Consider the following 13531-nt stretch of genomic DNA (forward strand, 5'->3'; position numbering starts at 1 on the left):
GGTGGGGCTGGGAGGCACAATCTTCACCTTCACGGGGGCGTAGGGGGGGTGCGCCCCATCCATCTTAGAGCAGAGCGGGCACATAACAGGAGTAACAGAAAATAAAACACTTCATTTACTTTAAAAACAAAGTCCGTTGGGGCTGGAGCAGCAGTTTAGGGGTTCAGCCATTTGCCAGCTTGTGGCCTACCCCAGCTCAGTCCCTGGCACCAGTGTGGTCCCCTGAGCAGGGCCTGGAGGCCCCCAGGTATTGCCCAGGTGGCCCAAGTACGCCCTGGCCCACCAGCTAGGTTCTCGTGTTGAACTGTCTGTTGGCCCAGCTGGGAGAAAAGCACTGGGCAGGGCCCCTTGGCCTTTGGGACCCCTCCCCATAATAAACTAAGCTACGTAGAGAGACCTGGGAGGTGGGGGACGGGGTGTCTGTCTCCTCTGTTAAGACACAGTTCATGGTGGTGGCTAGTCACTCTAGAAGGCTGTGCGGCTCAAGTGGGCCCCCGGCCCCCCTCTGAATTGTCCCTTTTAAACGGATGAATTGTGTGGTCCAGGCTCTCCCAGGGAGGCCGAGGCCCGTAGACCCCCACCAAACAATGCTCAAACTCAGCAGCACGTATCACGGAAGTGCCTTTCCCGGGAGCGCACCAAGATCAAAGTCCCAGTGTCCTCCGAACAGACGGTTCTTGCTTTAGCCCCGGCCACGGCTGGCAGTCACCAGGCTCACGTGCCGCGTAGAGCCCCACCCCAACCCCCCCCCGCCCCGCTGTCAATGGCTGTCCCTCCAGCACCCACAAATGTTTGTTGAGCAGGACGCCACATCTCCGGGTGAGTCATCGCCTGAGAATTTGCCGGCACGGGAGAACCAGCCTCCGGCAGGCGACCCACAAAGTGCAGCCTCAGCACCCGAGCTCCGGGGCAATGCAGAGTCCCAGGCCCTGCCCAGCCCTGCGGAGTCAAGCTCTCTGGACCCTGCAGGGCTGAGGTCAGGCTGAGGCCAGGCCACTTCCGATGCTGTTTGCTCCAAGGCTGAGGGGCTGAGAATTTGCTGCCTCTGGACTTTTCCGGGCAGTTGTCCTCTGCGTCCCTCTGCAGAGTGCTGTTGTGTCACCAAACTGTTAGATTAGATAAAGGAGCCAGGGGCCAAAGAGTGACTCCTGCACCTGGAGGCCAAGGGGACACACTGTTGGCCCAGGACGTCACTGCTGAGGGACCGGGGGGGGGGGGGGGGGGTGCCCCTACCGTTGTGTTCATGTTCAGAGATTCACAGGAGAAAAGTCGGGCTTCCTGCAGAGGGATCTGACATGGGTCCCAGACATGGGCACAGTGCGGCATTATTAGGGTCACCGAGAGGAGAAAAGATTCAGGGACCTTTTTTTTTTCTTTTTGCCAGTGTGCCCAGAAGTAAGTCTTAGATGCACCTGGCGGTGCTCTGGGCTTACTCCTAGCTCTGTGCTCAGGGTTTATGCCAGACAGCCCCAGGGGAACCGGATGCAGAGCCAGGAACTGAACTGGGACCAGCGGCATGCACAGCAAGTGCCCTAGCTGCAGGACTCTCTTCCTGCTCCCCTTCAGTTCCTCTCTGCCCCCCCCCCCTCCCATTTATTTCTGGGTGGTGCCTATTGATGGATTCCAGGGCCTCATGTATGCTTCACCACTGAAGTTTTTATTTTTTTGAGGCTTTAAGGAGGGCCATACCTGGTGGTGCTCAGGGCCTACTCCTGACTCTGTGCTCAGGGGTCTCTCCTGTTGGGACTTGGGACACCCCGGGTGGTGCCAGGAATTGAAGCCAGGTCAGCTGTGTACAAGGCAAGCTTCCTCCCCGCTGTGCCTCGGCCCTTTTTTAGGCCAGTGTTGCTCAGGGGTGGCTCTTGGCTTGGCTCTGACTCGGGCATCACTGGTGGTCATGTCAGGGATCAAACCAGGGTCTGCCGTGTGCAAGGGGAGCACCCGGCCTGCTGACCTCTCGCTCCGGCCTGAGGTTGGGGACTTGAGAGGGAAGGAAGGAAGGCCAGGAGACCGGAAGCCCAATGCTGGACTGTGCCCAGTGCCTAGATTCTGATGGCATCCTCAGCTATTTCGCGGTCCTCGGTCTGTTCTTCAAGGCCATGTACAGCTGTTCTAACGCAATTCCGTGAGGCATTAACGGGCATTGCTGACCCTGGGTTTCTCAGGCCTTAGATTTCATCTGCTTAAAATAACCCACAAGCTCAAGTAACACTTATTTTTTTCTGCTATCATTCTTATGAGTGACCCCTGCTACCTCCCAGCAACTCTCCCCCACCTCCCAGAAGTGACCCCAAAATTAAAGACCCCTTTGGGGCCAGGGAGCTGGTTCTAGGGTTAATGACTGTTTTGTGTGTTGGGGCTCAGGTTTAATCCCCTGAGTTCCACAGGAGCTACTACAGAACACCAGGCCAAGAGTAGCTTCAGAGCACCACCAGGTGTGACGCCCCCCGCCCCCCCAAAAAAAATTTAATCAGTAGTGTATTTGACGGTGGCTTCTCCTGGGCCGCTTCCCTCTTAGCACAGCCGTGAGACCCAAGTTCCAGCCTCGCTCTTGACCTTGGGCAAGTTACACAACCTCTCTGTGCTTTAGTCTTCTGCCCTGGGAAACGAGAGCCCTGACTTCCATCCTGGGTTTTGTGATTCCATCAGCCCTGAGCTCAACCCCAAGACAAACTACGAATCACATGACAAATTTTGTGAAGGGAGAGAGGTGTGTTTCATCTGGTGGCTAGATCCCACCCACTATGGAACTTTTTTGTTGAGTTTTGGTTTGGGTCACACTTGTTGATGCTCAGGGGTGACTCCTGGCTCTGCACTCAGGAATTACTCCTGGCAGTGTTCCCGGAACCCTTTGGGATGCTGGGAATTGAACCCAGGTGGGCCACGTGCAAGACAAGAGCCCTCCCTGCTGTCCTATCATAGCTGTGGTCCCAACTATTGAGCTTCTTGGTCTGAGCAGAACGTTGTCCTCTGGGGAAAAACAAGAGTGTGTGTTTGGGCCCTGGTAGACGAAATGGAGAGGCCAGAGATGAAGCCTCTCTCAAGAGTGGGAGGGGGGACTGGAGTGATAGCACAGCGGGTAGGGCGTTTGCCTTGCACGTGGCCAACCCAGATTCGATTCCCAGCATCCCATATGGTCCCCCAAGCACCGCCCGGAGTGATTCCTGAGTGCAGAGCCAGGAGTAACCCCTGAGTATCGCTGGGTGTGACCCCAAAAAGGTAAAGGTAAAGAAAGGTAAAGGCCCTCCCGTTGATCATCGATTTGCTCGAGCGGGCCCAGTAACGTCTCCATTGGAGACTTTGTTGTTACTGTGTCTGGCATATCGAATACTCTCGGTAGCTTGCCGGGCTCTCCGAGAGGGGCGGAGGAATCGAACTCGGGTCGGCCATGTTGGCCGCGTGTAAGGCGAACGCCCTACCCGCTGTGCTATCGCTCCAGCCCCAAAAAAAAGGTGAAAATAAAAAAGAGTGGGAGGGGGCATCTGAACATGCTGCCTTGCAGCCACTGTTGCTGGAGACCTCAGGACGGCAGAGAAGAAAAGGGGGCTATAGGCAGGGAGCTGCCCCTCTCTTCCCCCCTACCTGTCAGGGTTCACAGGAGCATGGCATCGCGGGGGACTGGGGTGGTGTTGCCAGTGTCTTTGCTCTGTCCCAGAGAGAGCCCCTTCCTTTGGGCCCTCCAGCACCCGCCACAGGCTTGGCCCAGCCTGGGATTTGCTTGTCCCTGGGGAACGTTTCCTGAAGATTCCCCTAAGCATTCCCCTAACAAGTCCGTCAGGAGCAAAAGCCATTGGAGAGGGCAGCGAGGGAGCTCCCGGACTCAGGAGCACTTTGCCAAGGGGAAGGTGGGAGGCAACCTCTGGCAGAGCCGGGCTGGCATCCGTGGGGGTCTCAGGGATCCCCGGGAGAGAGTGTGCAGCATCCAGGGGCCAGGCAGGCGCACGCAGTTGAGGAACAGAGAACACGCACAGTCATGCACCACACAGGCGAAGCCTTACCAAGACATCACGGGACTTTCCCGTCAGCAATGAGGACCGGGGGGGGAGGGGGGGGGAAGGTTCCGGCACCTGGTCCCCCCAACTGCTTCTGTCCAGCCTGGGGGTCCCTGCTGATGCAGGGTATTTTGGGTTCCAGATGTCTGGGGAGGAGGGTTGCCCCTTGTGCTTGGGTGGGCTTCCTGGCTCCTAGGCTCTCCGTCCCCACTTCCTGTGCTGTCCTCATGACTGGGAGCGGGGGGGAGGCATGGATTTTGTTTGGTAAAACACGTGGCCTGCCAGTGAGTCATACCTGGGTTCTGTTTTGACAAGGGAAGGGAGGGGAACGCAGAGTCACACGAGTCTCAATTGATAACGAGCTCAGGAGTGATGGGTCAGGATATTCCTAAGACTTTGCTCTCATGAGGTTGGACCCGTGTTGTTCGTTCCACAGAACAGCTCCCCGGCCATAACCTTGGGCCTTTCGGGTGGGTGCGGGCAGGGGTGGCAGCCGGTTGTGCCCTCTGAACCCTGCCAAGGTTCCCGCTGTGGTCACTTGGCTTGTCACTTAGGCTGTGATTGTGTGGCAGCCTGGAGACACACACACACACCCTCCCTGCCAAGGAACCCGTGGGCTCACATCTGTGCAGATGGCCAAGCCCAGGAGCCCCAACTGTGCCAGGGAGGGAAATGGATTTGTTGGGGAATGTCCTGGATCAAGCCTGGGCTGTGGTGTCTCAAGGCCACTGCCTGGGTCTTTGTTGTTCTCACGGCCGCCTTCCACCTCCAGCACTCTCTGCAGAGCTGGACAGGCAGGAAAAAAAAGTAGAGCAGGGAAGGACAGAGAGATGCCCCAAAGACGCCTTTCTCCAAAAGAGGGGCGGCAGAAGCCCGGCCACGCTTGCCACGTGCCGTCTGAGAAACAAGCCCTTGGTTTCCGGAAACGGTGGCCTTGTCTGTCATAAAGGGGAACAGGGCTGGAGCGATGGGACAGCGGGCAGGGCCCTTGCCTCACATGCATAGAACCCAGATTTGAGCCCCGCCATTCCCTATGAATCCCTGAACCTGCCAGGATGATCCCTGAGAGCAGCAGAGCCAGTCCTGGGCACCCTGAATGCAGGGGAGGGTTGAGGGGCACAGGGAATAGGGGAACCAGCACCCCCAGCCCTGCCCTGCCCGGAGACACTGTGAGGGTGACCCGGGCCCCTTTGTCCACAGCCATCCACTGCTTCCCGTACGTGAAGAAGCGGATCCCCGTCATGTACCAGCACCACACAGACCTGAACCCCATCGAGGTGGCCATTGACGAGATGAGCAAGAAGGTGGCCGAGCTCCGCCAGCTGTGCTCCGCGGACGAAGTGGACATGATCAGGCTGCAGCTGAAGCTCCAGGGTAGCGTCAGTGTGCAGGTGAGTGTGGACACAGTGTGAGTGTGGACACAGTGTGAGTGTATAAGTGAGTGTAGACACGTCTGAGGGTACAGGTGGGTGTGGACATGGCATGAGTGTACATGTGAGTGTGGACACACATGAGGGTACAAGAGAGTGTGGATGCGGCGTGCGCATGCAGGTGAGTGTGGACATGGCGTGAGTGTATAAGTGAGTATGGACACAGCGTGACTATATAATTGAGTGCGGACATGAGTGTATGAGTATGGGCACTGCATGAGTGTGCAGGTGAGTTTGGACACAGCATGAGTGTGTAGGTGAGTGTGGACACGGCGTGAGCATATAAGTGAATATAGACATGGTGTGAGGATACAAGTGAGTGTGGACATGGCGTGAGCGTACAGTTGAGTGTGGACATGGTGTGAGTGTGAGGGTACAGGTGAGTGTGGACGAGACGTGAGTGTGCAGGTGAGTGTGGACATGGCGTGAGTGTATAAGTGAATATGGACACAGCGTGAGTGTATAATTGAGTGCGGACACGACATGAGTGTATAAGTGAGTCTGGACACTGCGTGAGCGTGCTGGTGAGTGTGGACGTGGCGTGAGTGTTTAAGTAAGTATAGACGTGGCGTGAGGATACAGGTGACTGTGGACGCGGCGTGAGTATGCGGGTGAGTGTGGACATGGCGTGAGTGTACAGGTAAGTGGACACAGCGTGAGCATGCAGGTGGGTGTGGACACGGTGTGAGTGTACCCGTGAGTGTGGACACATGTGAGTGTACAGTTAAGTGTTGACACAGCATGAATGTGCAGGTGCGTTGTGGGTGTGGTGCCAGGATGCTTCTCGGGGTACAGAGGCAGGGATGCCGTCAGCTCTTCTGAAGCACTTGCTCTCCGCTGCCTATAAAACTCTTATCTGAAAAAAGCACCGAAGTTTCCCTCGCAGAGTCCCTGAGGTCATACACGATCCTTCACCCCAGCACAGAGCCCAGCTGCCGCTCCCCTGTGCCCAGGGCTTGTGCCAGCCCAGGAATCTCCGGGGTGGAGCTCTCTCTCTCTCTGTCTCTCTCTCTGTCTCTCTCTCTCTCTCTCTCTCTCTCTCTCTCTCTCTCTCTCTGTCTCTCTCTCTCACTCTCCTCTCATGCTTATCTGCACTCTCGCTGCCCCTTGGTATCTATTCGTGGAGGCAGAGAGGAGTCAAGATCCCCAGGAGTGTGGCCGCCCTGGATAAAGGCCTCCTTGGTCTGGGGCTGGAGTGGTAGTACAGCGAGGAGGGCGCTGGCCTTGCATGTGGCAGGCCCGGGTTTGATCCCTGACACCCCATACGGTCCCCCGAGCTGCCCCACTACACTAGAGTAATTCTGGTGTAACCAGCTGGAAGGGGTCTGACTCTGAATACAAAGCTCGGCCACCTTCTTGCACATCTTGAACATCTCCAGGTGTGGCTCAAAAACCAAGAAAAAAATTAAATATATATCTATATTCACTGACTGTATAATCATATTCAGCTTGTGGACATGCAGCGGGACACACAGCATAGCCCCTTCTCCCTCTTTTGGCTTGTCCATGCTGGGCTGTTCTAGAAAGTTCTCCTACAGGGTTCGGTGGGAAATCAGAAAATGTGGACTCGGGTGATAGGTAAAAGCCTAGAATGTGCGAGGCTGTGAGTCCAGCCCCTAGCACACGTGGCTACCCCCAGCACAGTGGTCCCGCACACAAACTGTCAGGCCAAGCCTTGCCACAGTAGCTCCTGAAAAAAAGAAAAGAAATGACCGCACCCCCCCAACCCCCCCTCCAGTAGCCCTGGGCCTTGTTGATATTCCTAGGTGTATGCAAATCACTCCTGTGAGTTTTGCACAGTTGCATGTTTAGTCCCCTGGGCCTTCTTCTGACCCCAGTTAAGAAGGATGCAGGTATACGTGTGCATGCATGCATGCGTGTGTGCGTGCGTGTGTGAGTGTGTGTGAGAGCTACATGGAGGTTGCAGCACAGAGATTTGGGGCTTCTCCTTGGTTCATTTTCCTGAAGCGAGTGTTTGGTTCGGGTGGATACTGTGTTATTTCGGCCTTTGTGTTTTTATTTTGTCTATGAAACCTGATTCGAAGCACCGTGATTTATAGAGCTGTTCACAGCACAGTTGTTTCCAGTGTTGAATATTCCAGACCGATCGCAACACCAGCATGACCTTCCCTCCACCCAGTTTCTGGGAACACAAAAACATGTCCCCAGCTTCCCACCCACCCTCAAAGCCCCCTCCCACCTTGGCAGGCACAGACTAGTTTACTTCATGCTTGTTCCAGGAACATCTCACACCCGTGTTACTAAAGTCACTGCCTGCGTGTGTCCTGAGCTCTCCAGTACTAGTTGAATCCCCTCTACATTGTTTCCATTCATTGACTTCAGTGAGCGTGTCCGCAGAATCTCCTGTGCTCCCTCTGGGCTGTCTGCTCTGAAGTTCGGAGCTGTCACCGGCCGCCAACGGGAGCCCGATGTCCCTAAAGGTCTTTTCTAAGTCTGCTTTGCCTCTGAAAGACTCACAATCCACAGCTCTCTCTCGCACGCAGCCCCAAACATTTTCCCGGGCGGCCGAGTGAGTTACCTGGTGCCTCTGGGAAGGTCCCGGCAGTGCTGAGCCATGACCTAACCGGGCCAGAGATTACATCTTGGCAGCTCGAATCAGAACCGCCGGGAAGCATGACCTGGGGACCCTATGGCTCCCGAGAGGCGGGGCCGAGGGTGTGGTGGTGGCCAGGAGGGCGAGGCCAAGGCCAGGCAGCATCTGCTGGTGACCTCGGCTCTGCCGTCTTAGAAAGCCAGACCTGGTGACGAAGGGGACCCTGCTTACACAGAGCAGGAGCTCAGGGGGATGATCCGGGTGGTGTCATTCCGATGTGCCTCTCGTTTGTTTCTGCACCAGCCTCCCTGGGGTCACTGTCTCTGGGGGCGGCTGGCCTCGAGGCATCAGACCTCAGCAGTGTCGGGGTTCAGCCGTTGGTCTGTCATACCTTGCAGACCCCCCCCCATTAATCCACACGCATCTCGGGGATGTGTGCCTGCATGTCCTGTGAGCACTGTCACACTGGCAGCCCCTGGGCCAGCCATGCCCTGCACACTGCCTATTAGCACCCCCCACGGGCCTGTCCCTCCTGGCCTCCGGTGAGCCCACCCATACTCCCCGAGTGCTCTGTGGCTCCTTCCCAGCCATCACCAACGCCCACGACTTTCTCCTTCCTCTTCTCCTTGGTCCCCGGCCTACCCATGCTGGGAGCGTCCCTGGCTCCTCCATGAGGCTCTGCCTTACCCGCCATGTTCCCTCCAGGGCCCAGACTCTGTCCTCTGGTTCAGTGCCGCATGTGGGGAGGGGAAACCAGCACCCCCTCCCCTCCCCGATTCCCTTCACAGCCAGAGATGCCACAGTGGCATCTGGGTGCCGTGGAGAGGCTGCTCCCAGCTCATACCCAGATGCTTGGGGAAACCAGGCCGTGGTAGGAACCGAGCCAGAGCCCCCCACACGCAGACCACGCACCCCTCCCTGGCTCAGGCCCGCGGGACTCTCAAGCACCCCTTCATCCTACAGAAAGTGACCCACCTTCTCGGGGCCGGAGAAGTAGCTCAGCGGGAGGACATTGGCCTGCACACGGTCAAGCCAGGTTCAATCCCCGGCATCCCGTATCATCCCCCAAACAAACACCACCAGGAGTGATTCCTGAGCACAGAGCCAGGAGTAACACCCGAGCATTGCTGGGTGTGACGCAACCCCCCCAAAAAATAAGAAATGGAAGCAAACCACCTCAGGGTCGGGAGGTAGTTGAGCTTCGTAAAACCGAACACGGCAGCTTTTTCCATTTCTTTTGGGGGAGTGAGAAGTTTCCAGAGCACTTTTAGCAGAAGCCAGTGAACGAATGGCGACATGAAAACAGCCCCTTCCTCCAGGATGTACCTGAGCGCCTCGTTCCTTCCCCAGGTCAATGCGGGCCCGCTGGCGTATGCCCGGGCTTTCCTGGACGACACTAACACCAAAAGATACCCAGACAACAAAGTGAAGCTGCTGAAGGAAGTCTTCAGGTAAGGCCCTCAGGGGTCTTCAGGTGGGGCTCTCAAGGGTCTTCAGGTGAGGCCCTCAGGGGTCTCCAGGTGGTGCCCTCTCGGTCTTCAGGTGAAGCCTTCAGGGGTCTTCAGGTGAGACCCTCGGGGTCAGCTCAGGGCCTCAGGGTCAGCTCAGGGCCTCGGGGTCAGCCCAGGCCCTCAGGGCCAGCCCAGGCCCTCAGGGCCAGCCCAGGCCCTCAGGGCCTCGGGGATTAGCTCAGGGCCTCGGGAGTCAGCTCAGGGCCTCTGAAGTCAGCTCAGGCCCTCAGTGTCAGCTCAGTTCCTAGGGTCAGCTCAGGCCCTCAGGGGTCAGCTCAGGGCCTCGGACTCAGCTCAGGCCCTCTGGGGTCAGCTCAGGCCGTTGGGGGTCAGCTCAGGGCCTCAGGGTCAACTCAGGGCCTCAGGGGTCAGCTCAGGGTCTCGGGGTCAGTTCAGGGCCTCAGGGTCAGCTCAGGGCCTCTGAGGTTAGCTCAGGCCATCAGGGGTCAGCTCAGATCCTCCGGGGTCAACTCAGGCCCTCAGGGTCAGCTCAGGCCCTCTGGGGTCAGCTCAGGCCATCGGGGTCAGCTCAGGCCCTCTGGGGTCAGCTCAGGCCATCAGGGTCAGCTCAGGATCTGGGATCAGCTCAGGGCCTCAGGGTCAGCTCAGGCCCTCTGGGGTCAGCTCAGGACCTCGGGGTCAGCTCAGGCCCTCTGGGGTCAGCTCAGGCCGTCAGGGGTCAGCTCAGGCCGTCAGGGGTCACCTCAGGCCCTCAGGGTCAGATCAGGCCCTCTGGGGTCAGCCCAGGCCATCAGGAGTCAACCCAGGTCCTCAGGAGTCATCCCAGGGCCTCGGGGTCAGCTCAGGGCCTCGGGGTCACCTCCTGCTTCCCTTCACAGCACTGCCCACTTCCTTCAAGGTGAGGTCGAGGGGTCCTGTGCTCCTCCCACTCCTGCCTTTATTTCCCGCCCCCTGCAGGCAGTTTGTGGAGGCCTGCGGCCAGGCCTTGGCGGTCAATGAGCGTCTGATCAAGGAGGACCAGGTCGAGTACCAGGAGGAGATGAAGGCCAACTACAGGGAGATGGCCAAGGAGCTGTCGGAGATCATGCGCGAGCAGGTCTGTACCACCCTAGCCGGGGTCGCGGCTCCCCCCACCTGGCCTGACCCCTGGCCTCCTCCAGAACCGTGATGTCCAGGAACAGCGACACGGGCTTGGGAAGGAGGAAATAGCCACGCACACCCACCTGTTTCCCGCTAATAGGACCAGCCCCTCCACCACTGCTCTAGCGGCTTCTGGCTTTACTTCGCTGCTGCCATCCTGCTGAACAAAGTCACTCACTCCGACAAGAAGCCCCCAGACCCTCCCTCCCTGGGCCCCCTTTGCTTACACTGTGCCCGGAAGAATGAGGTTATCTGTCACGTTCAGTGTCATGTGTCATTGCAAACCATGGCATGGGGCTGTTGGGAGGAAAGCTGGAGAGAGAGTGTACAGCTGGCAGGGCACCACCTTGCACATTACATGCCCGGCATCCCGAATGGTCCCCCGAGCACCCCAGAAGTGATTCCTGAGCACTGCTGGGTGTGATTCCCGCACCAAAACAAACCAAAACCAGCATTATCTTTGCCAAGGGACATGGCATGCATGTTAGACTTGAGTGGCCCCCCAGGACTGGTGAGTCACCCAAAAACAAAATAGAAAAATGTTGGGGGGGGGGGCAGTCAATCTTTTTTTTTTGGCTTTTTGGGTCACACCTGGCAATGCTAAGGGTTACTCCTGGCTCTGCACTCGGGAATCACTCCCAGCAATGGTTGGGGCACCATGTAGGAAGCCAGGAATTGAACCCAGGTTGACCGCATGCAAGGCAAATGCCCTCCCTGCTGTACTATCTCTCCAGCCCAAGTTCCATATTTTTTTTTAATTTTTAGTCACACCCAGCAATGCAATGCACAGGGGTTACTCCTGGCTCTGTACTCGGAATTACTCCTGGCAGTGCTCAGGGGACCATATGGGATGCCAGGGATTGAACCCACGCTGGCCACATCCACTGTGCCTATCCTATCCACTGTGCCATCTCTCTGGCCCAAGTTCCAGTTTTTAACTCTCCCTGCTGACCTGCGGGTCCAGGACAATGTCGCTCCTGGCTGCTTCCTCCATGCTCCTCACCTTCCCGCCAACCTTCTCGGGTTCCCACCAGGGGCTCCCTCCCGCATGGACTCCCAGAGATGGCGTCTATGGGCTCACCTATGTCCTGAGGGAACAGCTGTTCCAGGAAGCCTAGTGAATGTCTGGGGGCGGCACCCTCGTATCACACACAGTGAGGGGAGGGGGTTGTGGGGTTCCGGCCTTGATGCCCCATGCCTGCTTCTGCCTCTGCCCTGCCCTGCCTTGGTGCCTCCTGGTCCGGTGAGTGCCTCGGGGACGGTCCTGCTCGGACATACACGCGGCGGGACCCTGTCGTGGGCTGCCCACGCTCTAACCTGTTTGCTTCCTCTCTCCCTCATGCGGACACGTGCAGCTGGGATGGTAACGTCACACTCTTGCTCCTTTTAACCGCTCGCGGGCTTTGAAAAGCGGGTTCAGGCCCGGCAGTTCTGAGTCTAGGCAGCAGCGGGCCTGGGTGGCGTGGCCACACGTGTCACCTCCTGGGTTAAAAAGCAGCGAAGGAGAGAGATGAGCTGGCCCGTGACTCAGCGGGCCAAGGGCGGGAGCTCTGGGCACGCGTGTATGGAGGAACCTCAAGGGCTTTGTCCAAAATGTCTCGGGAGCCTGGAGAGCCGATGAGAGCAGCACAGATTGTGGGCTGGAGAAAGCTCTGTCCCCAGTGGGCACTGAGTGTGGCACCACGTCTCACTGCCCCTCACATTGGCACCCAGAACTTTCCTTTAGCACAGCCCCTGGCAGGAGGGAAGTCCGTGATGGTGACCTAGACCCGGCTGGCTCCGGGTGTACCCAGGGGCCACCCCTGGGTGTGCAGACAGGCCAGAGGCAAGCGCCACGCATTGCACTGCATTGCTGAGTACAGAAGAAGATGGGGGGTGGGGGGAGGGCAACCTTGAAACTGGCCCCTGGTAGCTCACGGTTCATTGCGACTTTAATGAACACAGACGGCTGCACTGTCTGAGCCGGAGTGATTGTCCAGCGGGGAGGGCACTTGCTTTGCACGTAACCAACCAACCCAGATGCGATCCCCAGTACTGCATAGGGTTCCCCAAGCCCCTCAGAAGTGATCCCTGAGCACAGAGGAAGGAGTAACCCGTGAGCACTGCCAGGTATGGTTCCCCAAACAAGAACAAATGACCGTACCGGCATCGATGATGCATTAAAGGACCTTGCCAGGGGGCTGGAGTGATAGCACAGCGGGTTTGCCTTGCATGCGGCCGACCCGGATTCGATTTCCAGCATCCCATATGGTCCCCTGAGCACTGCCAGGAGTGATTCCTGAGTGCAAAGCCAGGAGTAACCCCTGAGCATTGCCAGGTGTGACCCAAAAAGCAAAAAATAAATAAATAAATAAATAAATAAAAGACCTTGCCAGGGAACACAGCGAGCAGGTTAGATAGACTTAAGGGGCCCCTGAGAGACTAGAAGACTTCATCCCTGCCTGGCGGGCGAGAGTCTGACCCAGGCAGGTGGCAACACCTGGTAATGCTGTGTCTCTGTCCCCAAGATCTGCCCTCTGGAGGAGAAGGCCAGCGTGCTGCCCAACTCCGTCCACATCTTCAACGCCATCAGCGGGACCCCGACCAGCACCATGGTCCACGGCATGACCAGCTCGTCCTCCATCGTGTGAGCCCCTGCCGTGGGGGGCCAACTCAGGATGATTCCCACGGCTCATCCCCGGACTCCCTCAAGGAGCCAGAGCACGAGGACACGGCCAGGGCACGAGGGGGTGGGGGGGCGGGGGGACAGTCACGAAGACTCTTCCGCTGCTGCTGCCTCTCTGGACCCCCGAGGAGACCCACCTTCATGTCTTCGACTCTCGCTGGCAATACTCAGAGTCTTCCTTGTGTCTTAACAGAGGCTCGTGGCGAGCACTCTCGGGCGAGTCTGGGCTCGTGCTCCCAGAGTCGTCTCGAATGCAGGAAGCAGCCTTCTAGAATGTA

The 13531-nt window shown here is 57.8% G+C and overlaps 1 protein-coding gene across 19 annotated transcripts in view; it reads left to right on the plus strand.

The window, feature by feature from the left end:
- Nucleotides 1–13253, plus strand: part of DOCK9 (dedicator of cytokinesis 9) — a 254379-nt gene extending 241126 nt beyond the window's left edge. For all 19 annotated transcript variants that reach the window (XM_056108397.1, XM_056108448.1, XM_056108475.1 and 16 more), the window contains 4 exons: nucleotides 5193–5383; nucleotides 9327–9427; nucleotides 10406–10544; nucleotides 13096–13253. In XM_056108397.1, coding sequence (XP_055964372.1) covers nucleotides 5193–5383; nucleotides 9327–9427; nucleotides 10406–10544; nucleotides 13096–13218 — 554 coding nt within the window. In that variant the 3' untranslated portion in view covers nucleotides 13219–13253. The remainder of the gene's footprint in view (nucleotides 1–5192; nucleotides 5384–9326; nucleotides 9428–10405; nucleotides 10545–13095) is intronic.
- The last annotated feature ends 278 nt before the right edge of the window (nucleotides 13254–13531 follow it).

This window comes from Sorex fumeus, unplaced genomic scaffold, assembly GCF_029834395.1.
Source record: "Sorex fumeus unplaced genomic scaffold, SorFum_2.1 ptg000008l, whole genome shotgun sequence".
Classification (NCBI taxonomy): Eukaryota; Metazoa; Chordata; class Mammalia; order Eulipotyphla; family Soricidae; genus Sorex; species Sorex fumeus.